Source organism: Glandiceps talaboti, chromosome 7 (genome assembly GCF_964340395.1).
Source record: "Glandiceps talaboti chromosome 7, keGlaTala1.1, whole genome shotgun sequence".
Classification (NCBI taxonomy): Eukaryota; Metazoa; Hemichordata; class Enteropneusta; family Spengelidae; genus Glandiceps; species Glandiceps talaboti.
This window is the reverse complement of record NC_135555.1, coordinates 5023753-5051576: the sequence shown is the minus strand read 5'-3', so window position 1 is coordinate 5051576 and position 27824 is coordinate 5023753. Positions and strand designations below refer to the sequence as shown.

The following is a 27824-nucleotide window of genomic DNA, read 5'->3' as shown; positions in this document are numbered from 1 at the left end:
AATATAGTTACAAAGACTTCACAGATACAACGTTCCTGACGTACAAAAAGTAGTACAGTTTCCTACCTTCTATAAACAATATCTGTTATCGACTAAATGTGTTTGCGGGCCAGTTATAACGTAATAAACAGCTGTTCCAATTCCCAGGGTGATTATTTTATAGATATATTTTAATCTGATTATGAAATGTTTTTGAAGAAAAATATTCATAAAAAAAGAGAAAATTATTTATAATTGCTAAATGTTAACAGAGGTAATGTACAGAAGAGAGCGTTGAACGCCAAGCCCTAGAGACATAGACGATGTTCAGTCTCATATATGATTTACCTTATGCTCACCGTGATCCTGAAGACACGAAATACAATGATAATTATATCAAAAACTTAAATAATCTAAGGAGATTTAATACAGTGATAATGGAATCATAATTAATCGGTTGTTCTCGACATGTGCTACTTTATTTTCACGTGGACTTGGCGCGTGTAAATTGGCGTGTAAAGTTGTGATTCCGAGTAATCCACGTTGTTGTACACTCGCAGTTAAGTAACAGTCGATGTGAAACGTGACATACGGATTAATAAGAAATGTCACACATCCATAGCTAGGATATAAAAAGGCAACATGTTCACTTATCCGAATATAAAACTTTGACACAGTAAGAGTTGTTCAACTGATCGAGTTACAACAGCGTGAAGTATACCTACGTCATCATGCGTCTTCTAGGGGTAAGTATCAACACTATTGTGTCTGTGAAGACTTTTCATATAATTCAATATTGAAAGTTGATGTTGAACTAATTCGCAATCGAAGAATGAAATTTACAAGGTATCGGGTTGGACGGTATTCAACTTCGTTTGTTTTAAATTCAGAATTACTCTGAAATCACATTGATTCGATCGAGGATATTAAAATATAATCTGACTCAAACACGGAAAAATAATGTTAACTTCTGCTACAGTTCAAATGAATTACACGAAATACGAGTAGGTCTGTGGTTAACACACACACACACACACACACACACACACACACACACATACACACACACACACATACATACATACATACATACATACATACATACATACACACACACACACACACACATACATACATACATACATACATACATACATACATACATACATACATACATACATACATACATACATACATACATACACACATACACACACACAAATATATATATATGTCTGCCTATGTCTTTCGTATAGATTAATATATCATTTTGGGGGTTGGATGGTTGGTTGGTTGTTTGCGTGCGTGCAAGTTAAATACTCCATACATATTCCTTTGTAGATTATTGTTTCACTTCTTGGCGTCGCTTTATGTAATGCAACGACCTGTCAATTCCCACCGCCGGCAGAAAACTTTAAGTATGAAGATTACCAGGGAGTTTGGTACGAAATTGGAAAGGTATGTTGGATTGGTTTTTGGATATTCAAATGAATGATATTTGGTAGATGCAAAAGTCGCTACAAGCTGTACACTTACGTTGGATTTGTGCTTTAATAACGGCCGTTCAATATTCACTTGGATAGATATACTGACTTTAACTAATACGTAAATATTGAAGTGATTAATATTCAAATGATGTTGGAAAGGACAGACATATCATCAAAACGTATCTTGTTTAGGGAGATATTATTTAACAGGATTTTATACTACACGATATTGCTGAATTACATTCCAGTGCTGATTTACATTATACGTCACTTCCTGTCGAAATTTTTTTGACATGAACAATGTTTCTACATAAGGCATTTTTAGATAACGTTTATTATTTCTCTAATTCTAACAAACAATTAAACAGATCCAGACGTTTGGGGGTGCTGTTTGGCAGAAAAATTGTGTTTGCACCTTCATAGAAGTTTATCCGTCTCGAACACAGACACCGGAAGATGCCGCTGTGACAAACGGTTGCCGAAATACAACCCCCGATGGTAGACATACTAACATAACAGGTAAGAAAAATTGATTAGTAAAAGTTTTCAAAAAAAGAGAGATATTGGTACAGGTATACATAGTAGACAGATAAATGAACATATAGAAAATGAGATAGAGATGGAAATTAAGAATATCTTTGGACACTTCTTTGTGAATGGACTGTTTGAGTTTCCAACTCAACTGGGTAGAAGCGTGGAACAACGTACAAGTAAACAAGTGACAGTGTTCAAATTACAGTGCCTGTGTGTTTCTCTATTCTATAGGATATTTGGAATACTTTGGTATTGATGGAAATTGGAAAATAAGTTATCCTGAACTTGATCCAGACAACAAGGTAGGCAAATCTCTTTCATTATCCGGGACGGGTCAACTTTTTGGTCACATGATTCTGGTGATGAGTCATGTGACCAACCCATGGCCCAGAACATCAGACTGGTGACCAAGTGTGAATAAAAGCTTTAGTTTCGCTTTTACGCAACTGTACCCGTTGGTAATGTTTCGATCATTTACTAGTAAAATGTCAACGTTGATACCTCAAATTACACAGATGTACTTGCATCAATATCAGTTTATCGTTCTGCCTTTTGCGTATTTCGAAATCGTACTGATGGTGCTCATGTACATGTAATATGGGAGGATGCTCTACTTGAAAAGGTGTGTTCGTGTGTAAGACCAAAACGGTGAAATTCATTAGTACAAAAATGAGGAAATAAAATTGTATTAAACTTTTGATGTCTATGTATACGTATATATGTATATATGTATACTACCACTATTATGAATCATTCAAGTAATATTTATAGTCAAGTTTCAAATACTAGTACGTATGTCTCGTTTCTTTGTCTGTTTGGGACTTGGATTGCATAGCCTTTTAAATATGAATACAGTCATTATAAAAATGACAATTTCACCATTCTACTTCTTAGGTCGACTATAACGTAATCATTATTGGTGACGACTATGCAGTAGAATACGACTGTGGAGCAGCCTCGGTCCGGGATGGTGAAAATTACTGCATTCATATTATGTCAAGAACCCCAACACAAGATCCCGCCCTCACGGAAGAACTTATCCAGAAAAGCATCGATATGGGTCTCAATCCAAGGAACATACCTTACGAACCAACAAATCACGATGGCTGCTGGAAATAAATATGTCATAGTACTGCTCAATAGTATCATTTCATATCAAACAATTCCAAAGTGCCTTTAACAGCAGTGATATATCTATTAGTAAGTAATGCTGAAATATTTGTAATTCTTCGATTGTAAGCTAACGATTTTGTTTAAAAAAATCAAAAACTTTACAGCCAACCAAGTTCTTTTATTTGACTATTTATAAATTGTTAGGCATAGTCGTTTTTTGCCAGCCAACAATTCGGAAATATGAATAATTATCTGCGTTTTGCAGATTAACAGGCAATAGCTATCGATTTGTTATTTATTTGAATGAAGTTTTATGGCGGTGTTACCAAATTGCAACAATTAATAATTTCTTACAATTAGAGCAGGTGTATATATAACACGTACAAACACTTTCATCTTCAGTCTCAATTGCTAGAGTATAAACGTTCGCTGTTCTTTGTCATAATCTGATGAAGTTGATGGACATTTCTTTGTAAATTACTCAGTTTTTTTTTTCGTTTTTCAAAGATTTGTAGGGTGGTATTGAATAAATGGGTCAATTCTATTCTTTTCATTTTAAGAAAATATGAAAGTGTGCAGTTTTACTGGTCTTCTTAGCTATGTTATGTAAATGTGGAATCTATAACAATGTGCTGTTTTGCAGACCTTGTGAATGAGCTATTGGATTTGTATTGATTTACTTATTTCACACATCTCTACCACTGTTGTCTGTCTGTCTGTCTATCTGTATGTATGTATGTATGTATGTATGTATGTATGTATGTATGTATGTATGTATGTATGTATGTATGTATGTATGTATGTATGTATGTATGTCTGTCTGTCTGTCTGTCTGTCTGTCTGTCTGTCTGTCTGTCTGTCTGTCTGTCTGTCTGTCTGTCTGTCTGTCTGTACCTGGCTCTCGTTTCGTATACATACATGTACACACACACACACACACACACACACACACACACACACACACACGCACACACACACACACACACGCGCGCGCGCGCGCAGTGGACAGACCTAACAGCCAGAAAGACAGCTATACAAAAAGGTCCGTAAATGGAAGTCAGCACTTCATCAGCAAATTTGTTTATCTGTCTTTGGCATTACTTGAAAACATAGAACAATGAATCAGTTTTTGAGATAAAAACAGTTGCAACGACAACTGTATACAACTAATCATAGTGATATTTCTAGTATTAACTATCTATAACTTTCCACGGTAATCAGTACATCCAGCACAAGAGCAATGACCAGCTGTATTGCCACACCACGAAGCCGATGAGCAGCAAGGATAGATACCATTCGGGTTACACTGGGCTGGACTACCATCTGAAAGAGGAAATGCTGGTCCACAACGCAAATCATCTCTCCATTTTGATACATTAGTCGTGTCAGGACCTGTTAACGACAATACAATCATATATTTAGTGTGGACTGTGCTGAAATAAGTCATATAGGAATACTGAAAAATCGGTTATCACTTTGTGACGTAATCGCAATAAACAGCACCATCAGACTGACAGTTTCATTTCAGTTTGAAGTCAAAAGCCTTCGGTTTATCATATCATCTCACAATACATGCATTTCAAAAACACAGTCATCGAATTTAGTCGGAAAAAATTAAAAATTCTCCAAGATATTTTTGAAAATTTGTTCTCAGGTACGAGTATGTTCTGTTTGGTTTGGCCCTTTATTTCTTATTACAAAAATGTTATAATGTTAGTTTTTATATGGTGCTTTCCTATGCTGTGCTCAAAGTGCTTTACCATTATTACCCCATATACGGACCTATAACGGAACAACTACCGGTTGAACTATACTATCCTTATACTGACCATTTTTGTCACACTGGTTACAACTTCGTTTACAGTTTGGTAACATCCACACTTTGTTTTTCTCACATTCTCCCTGTTCTGCCCATGTTGCACAACTATCATGACTATCAACACACTCTGAAGAATAAGAGGCAAACCAAGAATCTATATATTTGTCCAACCGTGTAAAGGATTTATCCGTTGTCAAATCTTGGCACGACCAGGAATTGGGACATTCTTGCCAAGAATGTCTTATGTGTGATCCATCACGATTGACGTATATATGACTAACAACAAGTAGAGGGCGACACACATGTTCAAATGGAATATAGAAATTAATTATTTGGTATATATTTCATTCGTTTTCTCAAATATGAGGGTAATTGATTTGTGAATAGAAGATGTTTTAGAATCTGCATTAAATGATAGTTGAGGATTTTTTAGAAGTGGAATAATCGACAAAAGAAAATCTTAAATATTATAGATATGCCGTATTTATATTATACCACTAATCACAGTGAATGTATGTGTTTCTATTTTTGTGATAATTCACTTATAGTTGTTATACGGTGAATCCGCATGTACATGTCTGTCTGTCTGTCTGTCTGTCTGTCTGACTGTCTGTCTGTCTGTCTGCCTGCCTGTCTGTCTGCTTGTCTGTATGTATTTCTGATTGATTATCTGTCTCTCTACGTGTCTATCTAATCATCTAATCATCTGTCTGCCTATCTCTGTATCAACCCACCGTCGCATTGAGTACAACTTCGTTTACAGTTTGGTAACATCCACAGTTTGTTTTTCTCACATTCTCCCTGTTCTGCCCATGTTGCACAACTATCATGACTATCAATACACTCTGAAAACAAAGCCATCACATAAATTAATACATGAGGTTAAAAGATATTGTATATGGCCTAAATCATCCATCATAGTCACACGCATGGTATGGCATTTCCTTGTAGATATAACTCCTTGGAGTGGGTAACGTTCAATTAATCTCAGATTAGTGATATAGTGGTCTTAGAATCAATTCATGTACAGAAATACGATTTACAGGGATATGTTTGAAGCAAACGATTACAGTAAAAAAAGATACTTTTAATACATGCACATATAAACAGTCATGCCTGATTCAGTGGAATTTGATTAGATACCTCCATTCACTGTCCACACAAGGTTCATGTTTTGTGGTACTTTCCCTATTTGTATTACTAACCGTCAACTTTTAGCACAGTTAGGCAACTCGCAGTCAAGGGTCTACACTTACCATCATCTGTATCACATTCCGGTTTGCAACTCTTAGCACAGTTAGGCAACATGTAGTCCGGGTTCTTCTCACACTCCCCAATATTAGCCCAACCCTTACAACTCTCATTCTTGTCGATACATTCTGAAAGAAACTGACTTTGTCAATATTGTTCTACTTTATTCAAACTAGAAATTTTGAAATCCGTGGATTATGCCTTGCCGTTAAACTTATAACTGAACCTGGACCAGGAAAACAAATATCAAAATAATTGTTTTCCGTGCTCAGTGCTGCAGAGATGTATGAAATAATATAAAGGTTGCTTGGTATTAGTATAGCGGTGTAAATCCCTACTCTCTATACTTCTATGGCTTTAGCATCAATCTTTCAGAGGTACATTTTGACATCTATGTAGAACGATCACGACGGAGTATATGTATAAAAAACAACAACGATTTCTTGCCCTACCTATTTGTCCACCATCACCTTCATCATCTTCGTCATCACCATCCTCTATCAATTCAAACAAAAACTGCCGAGTTAGAAATGTTAGCATTCCTTCAATACCTGGACCCAGTGAACCAACCAGTGGAGAGTTTTAGCAACCAACCAACAACCAATCCATCAATCAATCAATCAAACAAACAAACAAACAAACAAACAAACAAACAAACACACACATACACACATACACACAAACAAACAAACAAACAAACAAACAAGCGAGCAAGCAAGCAAGCAAACAAACAAACAAATAAGCAAGCAAACAAACAAACAAACAAACAAACAAACAAATCAATCAATCAACCGACAAACCAACCAATCAATTAATAAAAACACAATACTATTTGCATGTATGTATGTATGTATGTATGTATGTATGTATGTATGTATGTATGTATGTATGTATGTATGTATGTACGTATGTATGTATGTATGTATGCTACAAAACCATTGGCGCCATTTTGAATATTGTTAGTTTGTTGCTAAGCTAAGATAGTCCCATACCTTCAGGCCATGGCCATATGATACCAGAATCATACGATTGGTCTGTCCAACCTTGTACCCAGTCACTTTGCAACCAACAGTCTTTTAGAGTACTGCGGCTATTTGATTCTTTGTCCCAGCTAAATGCTTTACATCCGTGCGTTCTCTTACACAAGTTGCAACATTCTTCTAGGCTGAACAGTCTGTCTTTACTACCATCATTCATATCGGCCCCTCGTCGCCTGAGGTTCGTGTCTGTTAGACACTCTGAAGAAAGTAATAAAGCGTTAGGTTTGTGTCTGTGAGACACTCTGAGGAAAGTAATACTACATTAGATTCGTGTATGTGAGACACTCTGAGGAAAGCAGTACTACGTGCTGTTCGAGTCTGTCAGACACCCCGAAGAAAGCAATACTACGCGTGATTCGTGTCTGTGAGACTCTGGGGAAAGCAAAAGAACGTGAGGTTCGTGTCTACTTTGAGGAAAGAATACTACATCATTTTCCACTCGTCTAACACCATGTAAACTCCGAGATTCAAAATGTTATCATTATCAACAAACAATACCTTCGTTACTTTACTGTAGTTGTACAGGTTACCATAACAATTATGATTAATCATTGGGGGAAACCCACAAAACAACTTTTAAAAAATACATTTTTATATAATACCTACATGAAATTATTTTCTAAGTCTTTCTAAAAACAACAACCTTCAATACAGGTAAGCTTATTTCATTATTAAAGTGGATACAAACACAGGTCTGCTATTAAAATTCTGTGTATACATGGCCAAAAAGACAAACATTAAAAGTCTTACATATAACCCGCTCGTCTGTGAGGTCGCCCTTGTGTTTGCTGACATCAAGACATAGAGTAGACGTCGTAAGACTCCTCTAATATTGTATTTAGATTAACTAACTTACCTTTCTGGTTTCTATACCAAATATCTACGTCGTATCCTGAAGGGGAGAGAACATACGGTATTCTTAAATAAATGATTTAAATTAGTTTGTGTGGGGGAAAATGTTAATCCGTATCTATAGTTAGTCGTAACTAACCTCGGTATTAGCATCTACACAATAGTTATTAATTAGATGACGAAGCTGTCTGCATGAATAAGGGTTGAGTTCAATTTTTGGAATCATCATGATTCAAAGTAACTCATTTTAATTTTGATATTGTGCCAATGATCGATTTATGAAAGTTAATTTCGTCAATCAACAAAGTAAACATATCAGATAAATTAAATAGTTCGACGACTGACAGATTTCTTCACTTGGGAATAAGACCAAAAAGGTCACGACCTCAAGCCTGAGGTGACGTAAGTGTCAATGATCGCCTGTTAGAAAAATTGGATAAGGACGGCTGTGTAGAATGTGTTTACAGTACAGTGGCATAGATTTTCTCCGCAGAAATGCCCCTTTTTCAATTTTGTAGACAAACATATATGGAATGATTGAATTAAATAACAACACATAACAGTATATATGGAATCATGTACGGTATCTGACGCGTAACAATAACCACTGTTATTTTGTAGATGTATAGAAGGATATGAGTTCGGTAAAACAAATTAAAAAGTTTTGAAGGGGGGGGGGGGAGTCGAGTAGAATGTCGTCTTCCGCATGAATTCGGAGTAAAGATTTGTTTTCAAAGACTATATGCATGCAGTCTAAGATATGTTTTATATGAATACAAATGTAATTGATTCTAACTCACCACAATTATAAAGACCATTAAGTTCCACAAAATCCCATTTACTGAATGATAAAGTTGATCCTAGTTTCCTGTTGAAATCATTGATTGCAACTATTGTTGGTGATCCATCTTTTGTAAAGGCTTTTCGGTTATAGTGCATTATAGAGTCATAGTCATAGGGAGTTCCTTGTGTTGTAGATTTTTCATAGATTTTGGAAAACTGGCCTTCATAATCTGAAAAAGTAACGATGATATTGTATATGTACTGATACTTTGGCACAACTATGTACAGTCATATTCATATACAGTTGCAATGTCAAATAAAACAACATACACATACGTATAACGCAAACACAAAACAAGCAAACAAACAAACAAACAAACAAACAAACAAACAAACAACAAACGAAAACATAGCCTGCACAAGTTCTCTTTATTTTGCACGAGGGAGACAGACAGACAGACAGACAGACAGACAGACAGACAGACAGACAGACAGACAGACAGACAGACAGACAGACAGACAGACAGACAGACAGACAGACAGACAGACAGACAGACAAAAAAGATAGACAGAGAGAGAGGGGGTGTTGTACAGTTCTTAAATTTATGGTGTTGTACTTACAGTCTAAAATATTATCCCAATAAATGGTCACATAGTTATCTCTATCGCGTCTCATTTGTTCGTGGAAAAAACCAAGAGTGTGCATCAATTCGTGTACTATGGTGGAATGGAATAGACAACCATTTCCAAGAGAAATCTTCTGTCCCGCAAATCGACCATAACCAGTCCCAGACCAGCACCTAGAAGAAATGATGAATTTGTACACTCAGACCAAACGAGTAGTGAGTCAGCTACAGGGCAATGATATGAAATGTTATCACAATCTCATGTAAATACTTCAATAAAGATGATATGTGTATTGCCCGTTCAATGCATGTCAAGCGACAATTTTGTGTTCTAATTCAATTCACACATTCATAAAGCTACTGACTCATTCCCTGATGGCTAACTCCCTAAGTAAGTAAGTAAGTAAGTAAGTAAGTAAGTAAGTAAGTAAGTAAGTAAGTAAGTAAGTAAGTACGTACGTACGTACGTACGTACGTAAGTAAGTCAGTCAGTCAGTCAGTCAGTCAGTCAGTCAGTCAGTCAGTCAGTTAGTTAGTCAGTCAGTCATGACTCTCCTAATATAGAAATACTAATGATCTATACTAAGAAAACCGTATGGTCACAGTTTATCAATCACTGTTTTAATTATGGCATGTACACGTAACTTAAAATGAGTAGCCTACCCGTCTAAAGCCGTTATGTATACATAGTGTTCTTGATATGTTCTTTCAACGAAACGTACACATGAAAAAACACGGAAATCTTCCATGGCATTCTTTATTCTGCCAACAGACTCTGCATCTAAATAAACAACAAACATTAAAACAAAATGTAACCTGTGAAAATAAATCTGCATTGAACAATATTAATGTGACAATCGATGTACTGCAATGAATGTAAAAGTGGGTAAGACTTACTAAATACCGGGTCTATTACATAAGGGACAATGCCATCTGGCCAGTAGCGCTCTTCTCTTGCTATCGCTCCTCTTTGTTTCTGAAAGCCACATCCAAAAGGAAAAGTAGTTTACAAACGTAAAACGAGTAAATATTATGGGAATATGAGAGAAACTGAATGTTTACATATAGCAAGGAACATGTCAGCTACATCAATTTAATCATTTATACATGGTTTATTGAAAGTCTTGAAACACTAGACTCAAAGACGATGTTAGATAGTGATGATGGAGTGCATTTAAACGAGAGATGAGGTGATATTTATCAATTTACAAAGTTCCTATATAACTTCCATTGTAGATTTTCTCTTCAATATTGTTGAGGCATCTGAACATATATGAGACATGTCGCATACATTATTTACGTGTACGTGTCATTATATATAAATCACTTAAAGGTGAAAGGCTGTCTTCGCATGATGATAACGAGCATGGTTTGTCATTTACAAAACATATTATAAATGGAGTACAGTAAAGAGCCTTCGGCAATTCTTACCAATGGTCCAAAGTACATGTCGCCTTGAAACAATTCAGGTACGTTTGCTGTAGGAGAAAAAAGCTTGACGGTCATAAATCAAAGGTAACATCCTAGCCTAGAGAGGTATACAAATGGTACAGTCACGTGACTGGTTATCATAGAATTGTTGTACATTAAAACGTCACCATATCAAACCATATACATTGTATGAGTATATTTATTTCTTACCGGCAATAAGATCTTCGTTACGTTCTAATATGACTTCCATTGCTGATTTTGGCTCCAATATTGGCGAAGCATCTGTAAATATTAGCATTTGGCGTAGTTTATTTATGTGAACAGAAGTCTCATTATTAACCATTACGAGCTGTTGTATATGTTCGCTCGTTTGTTCCGTTGCTATTGGTACTTTTAAGACACACAAATTGATAAATACGTAAAACCTTTAATTAAACAATCTCACAAGTTTGTAATAGTCTTCCTTAATGTACAGAAATGACATAATAATGTTACTACCAAATGTCATTTCGAAACATAAAGTACATTATATTTAAAACGAGTGATATATATATGTATAAATTTACAAAGTCTTCAGTTAGTCTTCAGTACTTACGTGAATCATGCGCCCTCATCGGTTTTGGTATGCTATATTTCCTCTGAAACAGAATATGGATGAGATATCATCTATTGGGACAGACATACAGTAGTATACATATATTGGTCTTTACAAATATAATTCTCCGGAACTAAGTGATACAAAGCTGTTTGTGAAGATGTCTGATAATCTAAAAAAATTAACAAAATTTTGTCTTTTGCCAATCATATATTCAAAAAGCCATTACTGATAGTTGCAGTAGACAAAAGAAAATTATTACAAGTTTTGATAGTCCTCATTATATTAATTCTGTCTTGACAGTTAGCTCTTCAAAGCCAGTTGGCAAAATGTCATCCTCGATAATTACTTTCATTTTCAAAATTATAACAATTTTACACAATTATTTCTTCATTGTACCAATCACAGTAATGATGAATATTAATAATTTTACAGACATTAATGGTGATACGGTATACATGCAGTGACGAATCTGTGTCTGCTTACCGTTACTCAAAGGGGAATTTTAGCAGTATATCGAAATTGTCTTAGAAAATAGGCAAGTTTAGAAGTACAATAATTGGCGGCAAATGGTCAAAATATTGAAATATTGAACGTTCAAAAATTGGTGACAAATCGTTGAAATATTGAACGTACAATAATTGGCGGCAAGTCGTCAAAATATTGAAATATTGAACGTACAATAATTGGTGGCAAATTGTCAAAATGCTGAAAATTTTGAACGTACAACAACTGGCGGCCATTCGTCAAAATGATGACAATTTTGAACGTACCATGGTTGGCAGCAAGTCGTCAAAATACCGACACATATTGTACATACCATAATTGGCGGCAAATCGTCAAATGACGGTCTGAGTGGATCTGGATTCATCTGTTCTATTTCAAGATAATTTTCATCATCATCACTACCACTACGGTCTGTTATAACCTATATGTATGGTGAGCCATGGAAGCCCCCAAAAAGATATGAAAAATTACATTTTGGAATTACGACGATTCTAAGACGAGTAATTGGAATTGAAAAAAACCACAGTAATTTTAGGAAAGTCAATCTACAGGTCTTTGCATCATCACAAAGCCACGCACAAACTAAAATGCTACACATTGCCACTTTGCTTTGTTTGATGAAATAAAGATTTGAATCATATAATTTCACCGAGTAAAAAGAGAAAATTAGATTACAAAAATACATTGTCATCATTGCATACTTACACTACATCCAGAGAAGTTAATCGACGAAATAAACGTAAAACTAAGCAACCATAAGTACGCACTCATAGTGGCACTTTGCGTGGATCAAAATGGTGAGAATACTCTGATGTTGTCTACTAGAAAGTAACACTAACACTACAAAACGTCATCAATATTTCACTTAATCTAAATCTATACCTAATTCAGTTCTAGAACACAATGATGATAATTCCTCAGTTTATCATGATAATTTATTGATACTAATTTCCTGCCTCGGCAAAGGAAGTGAAGTATATTATTGGATAATGTAAGCAATTTGATAATTCACAGAATCGGAAGTATACTTTTTTCTGTTTATTATATATTATGTTACCAGTGTCATCGTATTTGTGGTACAGAAAGTAATTGAAGTTGACTCCAACTAAACCTATCTTGTCGTTTACACTATGTTTATGATGAAACTTGCGACAATCTGACAATTTGACGCTATATACATGATAATATACTCTGTTTTTAAATATAATTTACATTCTTTGTATTTTCAACTTCAAAAATCAGATGGATTGATAGAATGGATCGTATCGATAGGATAAAGTCATCAATCTGTTTAAACAATTAATGATTGTTTGAAGGCAGTGTACCAGCTAGATTATGTCCTGTGTTGATGAACCTATTCTAAACAATAACGAAGTAATATTCTATTCTGAACAACTTTAACTCTCCAGAAATTTCGTGAAATATATATTTGACACCTTAAAATCATGAAAAGTGAATGAAAACACTCAACAAGCAGCTAGAATCATACAACTACAGCAATGTAAGCTATTTATTGGTTGGTTTTATTCGGCGAAAATATTCAGAAATCACACACACAACAAAAGAATATGCAATACAACAAAAACTTACCCGAAAAGACTAAAGTGAAAGGAGAACACAAAACAGTTTTAAAGAAGTTTTGAGCCCAAGAAAATGCAGGACGTTCCAATTTGATTTAATTAATGCATTCTGGCGGCTAAACTACAATCTTTTCATCTGTCCAATAACTCGGGTACCGCCTACATGCGTCATGAAGATTGACTGCTATGAACATGTTTCACACGATTTCTTAGATTTTAGTTTTATCATTGCACTTAAATTCAGTAATTATTTTCCCAATCGCTACAAATACAGAATTTTGCCAATCTTCTGCCCAGGGATACCAATTCCTCTTTGATAGAAGTCTTGACAGGTACTTGGCACTTCTCCACGTGTCATCGCAAAGCGGAAACACTGATCGTCATAGAAATATCGTAGGTCTCTTTCCAAAATATTTTCTATGAAACGACGAAGAGGCAGGACATGGCTATGGTAAAAAATGGAGACAAACAAGATTAAGTATTAAGGATAAGTAAATTACATGTATCAGGAATTATTACATATAAATCAGAACACTAACTGATACACATTTTTTTTGCATAGTTTCCATCTGTGTTTAACCACGTGCTCTTATTATATCTCATCCCTTTTATATTTCTTCCTTACATTTGTCGAAATGTCAGCTATCATATTTGGGTTTTGTTGTTTCAAGAATATTTTCCACTTAATAAATACTTAATAAAGACAATATTGTCAATTTACCAAGAGCAAGACGAATTTGAACGATATTTTTAATGGGGATTTTGATCAGGTCGAAACGAACAATTCCTTATGGTGGAGCCATGCGAATATCGCCCTTCCTACCTGTTAGGTGATTTCCATGACGTCAGAAAGTCAGAGTTCATGTGATGTATTTTGGATGGTCGAGGCAATACATCAAATACGTCATCAGTTTCATTCATGTAACTTTCTGTAAATGTAATAGTAAATGAAATGTAAATAAATAGTCCATTCGAAAAAACAATGTACTAAGTACACATTTATACCAAATGGATATTTCCTTCATCAGCTTACAATGGCTTCAACGAATGATCCTACATTCGATTTCCCACTACAGCACAAGGACGTTCATTTCCTCATACCCTATGCTACAATAGAAATAACCACGTGTAAACTGAATAATTCGATCGGTTCCTACACGCATCAGAATGCGAAATTCCGAGCTGCCTTACATATGGCATATCCCTTTATAAGAGGTAAATTTCTTTGATTATGCAAATGACTCATTAAGATTAAAACTACATCAACAGGACACATGCTTTTAGATCATGGATGTATGTACAAAATTACATGACATTTGAAGCTTGCATTCTTAAGCTGATCAATTATGCAAATTACTCATTAAACTTAAAAGCTACATCGACAAGCTTTATCGAAATTGTAAACAATGTATATTCCAAATTCTTTCAATTTGAAGCTTACCTTCTCTAGATATTGCCTAAGTGCAAAAAATCATTAATTATGCAAATTACTCATTAAAGTTATTATTAAAAGCTACATCAAGAAGTTGTAAAATGCGTTTTTTGTTATACATGTATACAAGATCGACCAAGGTAATAATAACATGATCTTTGAAATGGGTATACAGTATGCAAACAGTATAATAGTGAAAAAACGCTGAACAACACGAAGCTATAACGTTCATGAAACACATGGCGGCAATTGAGTTCATTCAAATCATCATGAATACAACTTTGTAGCAGTACGTGGTTTATTTACTAGGCTGAGTATACTTACCTGTTGGTAGTTTATCATAATAATACAGAACAGGATGTATGAAGTACGACTTGTGGCCTAGCTTAGAAAGACCCAATTCATGAACCTCTGAAGACAAAACACAATACAGACGGTCGACATCAAACAAAACACGGGTCTTTTTTTCGTCGTGGTACTCTCACAGTCTCCGACATTTGGGGAGGTTATGGGAGGGTATCCTCCTCTCGCAATTATAAATGTAAAATTTGACAAATTGCAGTTGCTCAAGAGTCATTTCAATGCACCAAAGTGACTCTCCTCTAAAATAAAACCGTCAGTTAAAAGTGACTGACCCCTCAAGGAATATTTAAACGAAAAATGGAACTACGTTGTCGTGAGAAACTGACCCATTTGGGTGGTATATCTCCTTTCACTTATTCATGGCCGAGGGCTTGTTGTGCAATATAGTAAACTACTACGTATTTTTGTGACCGACGTCATACCATTTTCGTAATGTATTTTATACACAATGGTAAAACATATCAAAACCAAACATCTACTGATAAATAAACAAAACCACAATTCGTATATTTCGATAGCGAAACATTCTTACCATCGTCTTTTCCATACTCCAAAAGTACCACAATGACCGAATCAGCTGTTTGGCCAGTTATGTTTTTAAAATCCCACAGTAACTTGACAGGATATTCTTCAAAATATTCATACGAGGTACCATCTCTTTGGAATAGAAATCAATATAAGCAATTTGACTATGTATGTATGTATGTATGTATGTATGTATGTATGTATGAATGTATGTATGTATGTATGTATGTATGTATGTATGTATGTACGTACGTATGTATGTATGTATGTATGTATGTATGTATGTATGTATGTATGTATGTATGTATGTGCATGTGTACGTGTCTGTCTCACTCAGTCACCCAGTCTGTCTTAATGGCTGTCTGCCTTAATGTGAGTTTGTCTGACTGGACCGTCTGTCTTAATGGCTGTCTGCCTTAATGTGAGTTTGTCTGACTGGACCGTCTGCCTCACAGACGGGAAGGTTATGGTATAATCTATCAATGTCAATGTACTAGTATCTATTCATTTCAACATGGTACTGACTGAGAGATGGCTTACTAATATAACTACATACATGTGCGTCATGCTCAAATAGTAAGACAGCAAACATTATGATGCCTTCACCTTGAAAGAGAAATTACGTCACCAAGTACGCCAAACATCTGGTACAAACCGGAAGCTTCATTTATTCTTTTCACCAGGTGATTCAGTAGTTCTGTGATAGGTTGACGAATTGACGGCCATGGTTCGCCATGGTTTCGGTGTTCCAGTATCCGATGCAGTACACGAGCTTGAAAATTAGACATTATTATTATCATTATTATTATTATTATTATTATTATTATTATTATTATATATAAATATTGAAGAGACTGAATATATAAACACATGGCATGTTTATATAGTGATGTTTCTTTGAAATTGTAAGTAATTGTATGTGATGTAAAATCACGAAACGACTCTCCAGAACCCATGTTTTATGAAAATGCCTTTATTTCCTGGAATGGCGTTCTTTAAAGCATGAGCAACAGCAAAACTGTCGAATAGCAATTCATCATTGCGTTATTGCAAACTTTGACTTTTTACACAAAGGAGAGTCAGGAGTTTATTTAGTAAAAGCAAACTACCTGTGTACCGGAAGCCATGGATGAAACCACCGGACGACTTCTTTTGATCTAATGAGTGTGTATTAGTACCGGCAAAGTATAATCCAGGAACGTTATGAGCTTGGAAATCGTGATTTATCAAAGGATACTTAGGCAAGTGGTAACTTTTCTTTGGTGTTACTGACTGGAGTCCTAGAGAAGATCTAGTAGACAAAATCATATGTCAAAGTCATTGAAATTCTTACGTGTCAATGTAGATGATTTGGAGCACTTCACAAGGTTCATTGTGACCCGACCAATCACGTGAAAGAATAGATGTTGTGCAGGATCTAACCAGTCACATGAAAGGATAGAATCATACCAATCATATGGAATGATAGATGTTGTTTAGGTTCTGACCAATCACATGAAAGGATAGATGGTGTTTAGGACCTGACCAATCACATGATAGGATGAATGCTATTTTATAAACTCCCAAGATTTCGTTTTTTGTTACATTGCATAAAACTATCAAACATAATACCTGTCACTTACTCATCGAATATACTAAAATCAAACAAGAAACCCAAGCACCGTATGATGACGTCATAAGGATGACGAAGTAGAAAATTATCTCGCAGAGTGATAGCGTGTGCTCCATCAACATGGAATTTTCCATCTTCATCTTTGGTAACTGTCAAGTCGTCATCGAGGGGAAAGGTCAAAAGTCCGTCCAGGGACTTCAGGAAAAATGTGTCGTATATTTCATTATTTACAGCTCTAAATTAGAAAGATATGAAATAAAAGAATATTTCATGCACTGTTTCCATGGTAACTAAAACTCCTAATTTAGAATCGAACATATTATCGCAATAGTTGTTTTGAACTTTGTCCTTGACACATCCGGGAAGTTTAAGCCATCTAGAACTTACTTTGTGGTGTATGTGACACTAATTAGAGAGTGTAATTTTGGTGTGTAATTTGTATTGGATAGGCTTAATCTCAACTTTCAGTCAGGTGTTTAATGTATAATTGAAAATTCGTCCAGTCTCACCAATTCATTCATCCATCCATCCATCCATCCACCATACACCACTAGTATAGACAATGTAAATGGCTTACAAGTCATTTTGTCTTTTTTCGCGCACAGCCAAACATCACACAATCAACGTATATTGATTGCACCCAGAACTAAAGTTTCAGAAATAATGCCTTGTAGAAAGATATGTTCAAACCTAATATCACCAACGTAATGTGTATAGTAAGCCTCCTCTGTGAAAGACCCTGATACGAGGTGGATAAAATCTGCTACTCCACCAATATGCATAGCTGTCTCCATAGCCGAGTTTCCTTTACCAAGAATGAGAACACTTTTACCGATAAAGTCAGTTCTGTTCAGAGATACGTCTTCGTAACCGACTGTATGCTCACTACCGTCGAATTCTGGTCGGTTAGGTTTCGAGATACCCGTACAAACAATAACCGTTCTATAATTGAAAACAGAAATCATTCAGATATGATCACGAGTTGTATGGTATATTTGACTTTGTGGGGTCTATACTTTGCATATTTTAAAAGTACCTTGACTTCCTCCAGCTGGTTTGTTCTTCAATCGAAAGTGTTATCAAAATAGAATTGTGTAATCAAATGACTTGAAGATCCTAATTTTATAATATGACAGAAAGTAACACGCATAATCTTGGAACTTTCTACATAATACTCACAGACAAGGGAAGAAACTTTCTTGTCTGTGATTTATCATTCAATTTGACTCTCCTTTCCACATTCATTCCAAAGAATTGATTGCAGATTAAAAATTGTGTCCTACCGCAGTCGAGAAACGAATACTAGTATATGGCTAAAAATGACCAAAATTTGATTCCAAACTTTGAACAAGTATAAAATAAATGCAATGTTACCTGCAGGTATATGTTGTATTAACTTGGTTAATCAACTCAAATTTCCGACTGACGTCAGAGTATTCGTCGTCAATTCGTTTGATATTTTTGACGTCAGTGTTGTATTGAATGTTTAATCGGTATCTCTGGGCGTAGTCAGACAGATATTTGACCATCACGTCAGCATGGGGGAAGAAATCCTCGGTATATCGGCTGTCAAAATAATGAAGATCAAATTTCATTGAATCAGTGATGTACATTCTGTAGTCGGTACTACGTTTATCAATTACTTTGAAATTACACGGCCATTAAACATGTTAGCTTATCATCAAACAAAGAAAGCCATGAAGTTATAATCTTATTCGCCAATATTTCTCTAATTTCAGACTGGCAAAAACTAGTCACATAAGGGGGTTTGTCACTACGAGTCAGCCGGAGAGACGACGAAAATAATACTCAAAATTAGAGTACCACAGAACTCAGGATATAGACGCTAGTTGTTGTGACGTAGAAAGGCCAGAAAATAAACCCGGTGTTATCTGTCCAAAGGTGTACAACTTGCCTGGCGTATGTGCTAGAATGAGTTATGTTCCTACTCACCCTATCAACAAGTCTTCGTCATCACTAATCAATGAATTCCAGTCATGTCTGAAGTTGAATTCTTTGTTCGTCCTCCCGGTGTATATTTTATTTATGCTAATTAGTTTTCGATGTCTTGGGTACTGAATAAAGAAAGAACCAACCGTACTGGCCTTTTCATAAATGATGTAATCACGACCAGCTTTCTGTAGAAAGTATCCCATTTGTAGACCAGACGGGCCTGCACCAATCACACAGTAATCATTAACGTGATCCGATTCATCAGACGATGACGTCAGTGAAATAAACTTGAAGGAATGCCATAAAAATATGCCGATGAGTAACTTCATCTTTTTCTGAAAGAGAATTTTGAAAATTCGTCAGTTTTACCTTTCCGTGAAAATAAGATAGTTACAGCTTTGTATGTCTGTCTGTCTGTCTGTCTGTCTGTCTGTCTGTCTGTCTGTCTCTCTCTGTCTGTCTGTCTGTCTCTCTGTCTGTCTCTCTGTCTGTCTCTGTCTCTCTGTCTGCCTGTCTCTGTCTGTCTGTCTGTCTGTCTGTCTGTATGTCTGTCTCTCTGTCTGTCTCTCTGTTTGTTTGTCTGTGGACATGATGTCTCAAATAAATATTGTACCAATTGTAACTTGATGGAAATTGATGCACAGCTTCGTAAGAATAGTAAAAACTGACTTGATTGGTAAACACCTGGTGTTACTGTTGTTGGTTTTAACTTAAATGATCAACTTGCCTAATTGACCCTCTTATTAAATTAGATAATGTCTAAATAATGCAAGTTGGTATTTACACTGATGATATCACAGTGCACATATCCTAATATAGATTTTCATTGTAGTAATGCATTATTGCATTATTAAGAATTAACTTGTTCGAAAGTCGAAACAAGTTTATTAATCTTCGGTGTTGTCTGAAAAAGAACAACTACACTGTATCATAGATTCATTACTGTAGAGTGTGGATTATTAAACTCAGTGTCAAATCAGGTTATTTATAGTCCCCGTTCACGTGTAAACCGGCCATATATAATATGACCCCGCATTGTCACTAAATCACGACAATATCCAAACACCTACTGTACACCAATAGCACAATGCAAGGTTAGAAAAATCGAGTAGAGGTACAAATTAAATTGCCAGTAATTTGTGGCAATTATATAAGTGTTATCGTCACGACATGATCAAATTGACCCCGAAAGACTCGAGTTCACACGTACCTCAAGAACGACACGTTTTGTTGATAGCTGTTATAACAATACCCTTTTGAATGGTCAATAAAGGTGACATTACCTTCCATTGCAGCATTTCTGGAGATTCACGTCCATGTAGACCAGACTTGACGTCTCAAAGAGATGAACTGCGGTCTCTATGACCCTAACTTATTGAGGTAACATCAACCGTATGTTATCTGACGAGAACACCTAGGTATGTCGTGTCGCAACTACGTATAAGAATGTATTATTACTTGGTTTGTGTTGAATAACACAGATGGTTTCAAAATGAATTTAAATAACAAAAAGGTGAACGGTTGACAGGGCCGCCAAGGCTCATATATGCAATAATCGCTTGTGTTGTCAGTTCATTATTCATTGAATTTCTGACCAGGATGGAACATTGAATGCAGTTTACAATGCAATTTATTGTCAGTACAAAATCATCTTCTGTGTTTCTTCAGGTATATTCAAGTAGTTGGTCAAGGGGTGAATTTTTGTGTAAGTTTATCGACTGATTTATTTTGTTTGTCATGAACAATCACAATATACCATGATCGACAACATCCCTACAATTCAAGCATCAACTTTGGCTGTATTGAACACTACCGTACTACGACCATCATAACTTTGTTTTTGATTATCTTTTCATTATTGACATGTCTCAACACAACTTTCCTAGGGACAGTAGGGAGGCTGTCAACACCAGACACTACAATCCCAAGATCAACAATGATGAGAGCATTTAAAATATCTACCATCTATATGATCGGCTGATCATACATACGGAGAGGTAAGTTGTAACTATGGAATTTATCATTTGGCTGAGGATCGTCGACCAGGACTATAGCCTGGACAAGGCATGATGGGAAATAAACAAAGTTGAGCGCTTCACATCATATAATTTCACCTGGGTATGGTAAACTATATACCCTACACGGACTATGGGTAAACCAGGGACTGCGGATAAACATTATTAATTACTCTCGGTAATCTGAGTCTAAGCCCTTTGTTTTAGTTCTCTTGTCTTACGGATTACCAGCATTTACCGAGAAAGATGGTGATTCTCAGGTTGGTCGGTTAATTATTCATGATTAAGTTAGGATGACGTCGTATGGGCTTTAGACATCCATGATATTGAACCCGTGAGATAAAATCTATCATTTTAATCATGGTATAATTGGACTGTTTCCAGTCAATACTCACCATACAACTGTAACAAATTGGGGGGGTTACCTCTACTGTTAACGTAACCCCCTTCAATGTTACTCTCTCTCTCTCCACTCTGTACACGGGATCGACTTGGACTTTTAGGGAATTAGCTCAAACTACACACTATGTTCATGGTTAACCTGGATCATTTGGAGGTGGCCACGGAGCAGATCGAAGCTCCTAGTCTCAGACCGTCTCTTCCCAAAGTGAATCCATAATTTTATTATTCCATTAAATTCTTATAAACGTAAAATATACAATACTCAAATGATTGGGTGATAAAGTAATCAGCACCATAAATGACTAAAACGGAAGTATTGCCGTCGCCTTAATTCAATGCAAATGATATTGACAAGTATGAAAACTAGCTAAACAATGTGATCACGTCATTGTTCTTCCAACTGTCTGTAATTAGTCATTATTTGACACTGTTGATCTTATAATAACTTAATGTTGTCATCTCAGTAGAATACTATTCGCGAAATGCAAACATTTGTTCTAAGTATTAATTCATGACAGCTGAGAGTTCACGGTGACCTCGCAAAACATCAAAACTTAGCGGTTATTAAAACGTTGTATTCTGTCATCCGTAACACAACATCTGAGGTTCACCTTACCCATCTCCTTCACCAATTATGTAACAATTTTTTTTTCAAACAACAAATAGTGCAAAGAATTGCTGTCATTGACATTGGGATAGCGTGTAGTCATTTTATCACATTCTAACAAGTTTGGTGTTCTATGAGCAACTCAATTTATTGCAGTCAATGGCCATTGGCCCAAAATACAAATATAAGAGCGCATACACCATTTTGAATATTGACAATTCCATTTGCTGATCTGTTCTGACTGTTAATGAGTCAATCACAAGTCTAATTCGTCCGTTGATCAGATGATAAAAGTTTGTGTAAATATTTTAAAATGTACGTTTTACACCTAGCTTACATATTTTTGTACAACTATATTATAACTTAATAATACACAAATTGTTGAAATAATTGAACCACTAAGTAGCCAACATGTCAGTTTGTTGTTTTAACTTGAACAAGTGTCACGCAATTCCCTTTTCATACACTACTTTACTTACAACCCTTGCAGCTTTTGAATACACATTGTTGTAATCTAGCCCTAACACTTGGCGGCTATCGTATCATTATCGAACTGTATTAATCCCAAAATTGGGTAATCCGAATATATACAAACTGTGATACAAATAAAAACATTCCAATAAATATCACAACGACTATAATATACAAATAGATACAATTATATATATATATATATATATATCATTAAGATTTCGCACTGTTGTTGGAATAGGAGAAAACACTTGCGCCGGATTCACGTCACCTGTAAAGCGCAAGCCGGGCATAAAGCGCAAGCCGGGCATCAAAAACCAAATTCTGGTGTTAAAACGTGATTATAAACATCTAAATTTGTGTGTGCTTTCTCTGGATTTATTGATTATAAAAGACTGACAGCTGTCTGTGTGGTATTCCAATTATTTTGGAACAAATTGAAACAATCTTTTGAAGTGAATTCTATTTTATTTTGCACTCCAATTCAGAAACCATTCGATGAAGGGAAAGGTCAAGACACTTTCATTAACGTTTTACAGAATAGGAATAAGACCCCTAAGCTTCTATCAACCTCAAAATAATTTAAATATCTCAAAAACATAAACGTTTCTGACACTTCTTTGCGACATCATCAGTATTAAAATTCTACTTTAATTTGTCATCAAGAAAATTGGACCAAGGTAGTGTACTATTTTGACGTCCAGGTAATGTATGATGGTACTCAGGGGTTTGTACAGATCTCCTATAATTGATAATCATATATTTCGTTTTGGCGACGTTTACATTTTAAAACGAGTTATCACACCAGTTCACAAAATCACCCAGTGCAGTTCCATGTTGTCGTTCAGCTAGGACCCATATAGAAATGAAACCAAGGTGATATCATTAGAAAATGTTTTAGAAATTCGAAATCGTACCCCTAGTCTAGTTCCAAACGGGACAGCGTATTACGTATTAAAACTTAATTACTCTTTTCCATGGTACCCCATGCTCCATTCTTCGGTATTACCCTAAATTTGCATATGACGATCCTCATCAGTTGGTCTGATTCTCGTTTCTCTTTTCTTCTTATGATAACAACAATAGTAAGCATATACAAATATACACACAGCGACAAGACAAGGTAGTATTATACCTATTGTAATGGCGGCCACCATTATTCCTAGAATCGTGTCTGTGATAATAAAGAGAAAGGGGAGAGATACATACAGTATTACATTACAATCAATAATACAGCAGGGATCTCATCCAATCATTTCATTTTCGCATTTTACTTTACTAGGTGGCCAATCAAACAGCTTAGAGTCGTACACTCCGCAAATTCTTATGAGAATACATCCAAATGCAGTTGTTGGGAGTGGGTTGTTTTAAAGGGGTATAACCTGAGTTCATACGTTCTTTACCCATACGGAAAGGTTATGTTTTAGTGATATCTGTCTGTGTGTGTGTGTGTTTGTATATGTGTGTCCGTCGGTCGGTCGGTCGGTCGGTCGGTCGGTCGGTCTGAGTCACCGTTTTCTCAAAAAAGGTTTACCTTATTCAACGAAATTTGGTATACATACTTTAGGGTAATGGCTAGAACTTGTTAGGTTGTGGTAAACACCGTGTGAATATTAATGAGGTATTTGCATAAATAACGATTTTCGGTAATTGTGGAATACCTTAAGAGTGCAAGCTGTAAATTTCAAATAACTTTCTATATATATAGATGTTATAAGAGCGCATGTGTTTGATCTAATAGTGTGGTTGTATCAACCAGAATTCGCTAAAGGGTACCTTGAAACCGTGACTGTACTAACAATGCCGGAAGACGATTTCAAGTGCCTTCAAAAGCATACATCAACTTTAACATTATACTACGTTTTCATTCATTCATATATCATATATGACATTTCTTGTAATACCCCCCCCCCCCCCCGTCATTGGATTGCACTCGTCCAACTTTGTACAATTTATCCCGTTCCAAAATACATTTCACCCTTCCTTAGTTTGGTCTATTTTACTAATGTAATCGGTCACATGACACAAGTACTATAGTAAAAGAGAAGGTTACTTTACCGAAATTCGACGAGCTAGTTGATTCCAGTGGTTCAGTGCTTGTGCCACAGGTTGACGGACATAAAACACGAATCGCGTAATCTAGACATTTATCGCCACCTTGCTTATCGTGAAAACACTGAAATCCAGGATTCAGACTGCAAGTTAAATCATTTTGTCCAGCTTGGTTGAACTATCGCAAAAGCCATGGCTGGTAACTATTTCAAATTCTCCCATACCATTTGGGTCTACAGGTCCCCCGTTCTCATCACTCTTCCAGTCTGTCCATTCCAAACAACTTTCTGGAGCAAAAACAAAGTTCTTAAAAAGTAATCTGAAAAAATAATTATTCATCCATCTCTCTCATTCAAGTATATCCTTTATTAAATCCTAATACAATTAGAAAAATATTATTTAATATACGATTAATTGTTGGGACTTGAAACTAACTAAAATAACTTTGTACTCTAACTTGTATCAGGAATAACACATATTTGAATAAACTATCGGTCGATGTTCTATCACTGGTAAAACAACATAATTACATAGAAATTTGTTGTAAGTATTGCCTTTGAAATTTCGAGAGTGACGGTTGGTCAAAGACTGATATCCTCTTTCACATATTGGCAGCTATTGTAAACTGACCCTTGCTCTAAAGCAGCAAGAGACAGGTCCAATACCAAATCCGAAAGCTCACCGACAAAGTAATCGTCCAGTGATTAAGTTTCAAATTGGCCGGTAACTCACGATGAGGCATGATTGACAGCTAGAACATACTGCCCACAACTAACAGACCAGTATACCCACCCACTCATTACTCTATGACGTCATATGCGCCTCGTTGCGTTGTTTCAGGATATAATCAGTCACCAGGCTCTCCGACACATACTCACTGTACCAATTATTCATTTTGACTAATAGTATGTAGCCCAATTACTTTTCCGAGCTTAAAGTAACTATTGTGCCTGTTATTCCATATTCAGTCCAACCAGTGTATTGTCCTGAGTGATAATCATGTAATTTCCTCGTCCAAATATGTATAATAAGTTCTAATTCCTCTCACAAAATCGCATTTCCCCGTTCGACGAGCCCATTGCATGCTGGGTGATATGGAGTAGTCGTTAATTGACAACAACCTATCGACTTCCTGAAACGACAGCCTTCATTATATCACACCACTGACTATGAACAATGATTTGTTATTCAACCATTTCAACTTTTGTCCTCAAGAACAAAGGATTCAAGTAGTGACTGTCTGATTATTCCACGCAACGATTTCCAATGATTGAGAATTAGCTATAAAACATGGCATATGATATATGCTATTTATTTTTAATCATAATGCCAACGCTCATGTAGTCTGGCACTTATGCAGGCCAGTACAAGGGACTGGCATATAATCTCAGTATCTGAACAGTTGATAGTTTCTCTAAAAAGAGGACGGCAACATTTTATTTGAAAAAGAAAAAAACCAATTAAAGATTCATCATATAACATACCACGGCTTACCCTTATATAAGTTCACCTCATTAATCGACCACAGTCGGACTAGCTGTACAGCGGGTGTTTTGTAATGTAATATGTATAGTGCATTCCACTATAGCCAAGCCATTACATAACTGCAATACATCACTTTTATAGACACCAGAAAAAAATCTACAAACGAGATTTGAAACTTGATGGTATAGCCCAAGTAGGGCGAATCTTTGTATACTGTAATCAAGTGAATGACTATATATTATTAGATAGTGCATATAGGACACTTAATGAACAAACAACAATTAGAACTAGAACACACATACATACATACATACATACATACATACATACATACATACATACATACATACATACATACATACATACATACATACATACATACATACATACATACATACATACATACATACATACATACATACATACATACATACATACATACATACATACATACATACATACATACATACATACATACATACATACATACACACATACATACACACACTGCCAGTGTGTACGCTCACATTACATCACATGGGACATTAAACAATAACGCTAGCACTTCAGTTCACTTTGGACTGCTATGTGAGAAAAAAAATTAAATATGCACCAATAATTGTAAGTGAATATTAAAACTCCACGGGTACAAAGAAAACATTTTTGATGAACCCGGATATTTGTTGTTCGTTTGTTTGTTTGTTTGATGTTGCCATGCAGTAGTTTTACCTGTTTCCAATGGCAAGCAAGGTAGAATGAAAGTGTTGACATACAGCAGCAATACAAACAACCGATCTGTCCGTCTCCGCATACGTCCCATCTTTGTACAAATTATAAAAACGGAAAAAATGGAAGTTAAATAAGTCTCAACAGAATAACTTGAACTTCATATTAGATAATTAATAAACTAAAAATGATGTAATGCTATCTTACCTTTAGTACCTTGGTTAATTGCGCAACAATGACTAAGCCTTGTGAATAGAAATACGTTTACGAATAGTTCTTGACTGTATTGTTCACAGGAGGTCAGTTCAGGTCATCAGTCTGAAAAACACTCAAACAATGGAGCCTGTATATGCATGAGGTCATTGTACAACGTTGTATCAGGTGAAAGTAACACTCAAAATGCCAAGGCAAAATACGAAGGCGTTGAAGCGCTGTTGTTTCTAAGTCCAATTTGGAGGTTTGGGGGTGAAATAAACGAATAAACAGATTTTACATTATCCCTGTACAAATACGATTGATTGACTGGCTGACTGAATAAACAAGAATGATTGTAATACCCCATAGCAATGTTACAATACCACTCT

At 35.6% G+C, this 27824-nt stretch overlaps 3 protein-coding genes and 1 long non-coding RNA gene across 4 annotated transcripts; 1 reads left to right on the top strand and 3 right to left on the bottom strand.

The window, feature by feature from the left end:
* The first annotated feature begins 710 nt into the window (after positions 1 to 710).
* Positions 711 to 3119, top strand: LOC144437417 (uncharacterized). The gene is made up of 5 exons (XM_078126349.1): positions 711 to 725; positions 1321 to 1437; positions 1835 to 1985; positions 2232 to 2302; positions 2895 to 3119. Exons 1-5 carry the CDS (start codon positions 711 to 713, stop codon positions 3117 to 3119), a joined length of 579 nt encoding a protein of 192 aa, XP_077982475.1.
* A 1192-nt stretch (positions 3120 to 4311) lies between these two features.
* On the bottom strand, positions 4312 to 12849 carry LOC144437416 (uncharacterized). The gene is made up of 16 exons (XM_078126348.1): positions 12723 to 12849; positions 12331 to 12438; positions 11511 to 11553; positions 11126 to 11197; positions 10916 to 10962; positions 10382 to 10460; positions 10148 to 10265; positions 9480 to 9658; positions 8876 to 9088; positions 8080 to 8115; positions 7176 to 7421; positions 6636 to 6680; positions 6189 to 6311; positions 5667 to 5777; positions 4943 to 5059; positions 4312 to 4505 (listed from the first exon to the last, which is right to left on the bottom strand). The coding sequence occupies exons 1-16, from the start codon at positions 12786 to 12788 to the stop codon at positions 4312 to 4314; spliced, it is 1797 nt and encodes a 598-aa protein (XP_077982474.1). The 5' UTR covers positions 12789 to 12849.
* An 885-nt stretch (positions 12850 to 13734) lies between these two features.
* Positions 13735 to 20904, bottom strand: LOC144437796 (FAD-dependent oxidoreductase domain-containing protein 2-like). The gene is made up of 11 exons (XM_078126820.1): positions 20766 to 20904; positions 19483 to 19817; positions 18904 to 19095; positions 18220 to 18471; positions 17540 to 17764; positions 17027 to 17208; positions 16524 to 16689; positions 15925 to 16049; positions 15354 to 15440; positions 14421 to 14526; positions 13735 to 14043 (listed from the first exon to the last, which is right to left on the bottom strand). Exons 1-11 carry the CDS (start codon positions 20778 to 20780, stop codon positions 13860 to 13862), a joined length of 1869 nt encoding a protein of 622 aa, XP_077982946.1. The 5' UTR covers positions 20781 to 20904; the 3' UTR covers positions 13735 to 13859.
* Positions 20905 to 25036: 4132 nt separating this feature from the next.
* On the bottom strand, positions 25037 to 27335 carry LOC144437185 (uncharacterized). The gene is made up of 2 exons (XR_013481001.1): positions 27244 to 27335; positions 25037 to 25316 (listed from the first exon to the last, which is right to left on the bottom strand). It is a non-coding gene; the product is annotated as an uncharacterized LOC144437185 (long non-coding RNA).
* Between the last annotated feature and the right edge of the window lie 489 nt (positions 27336 to 27824).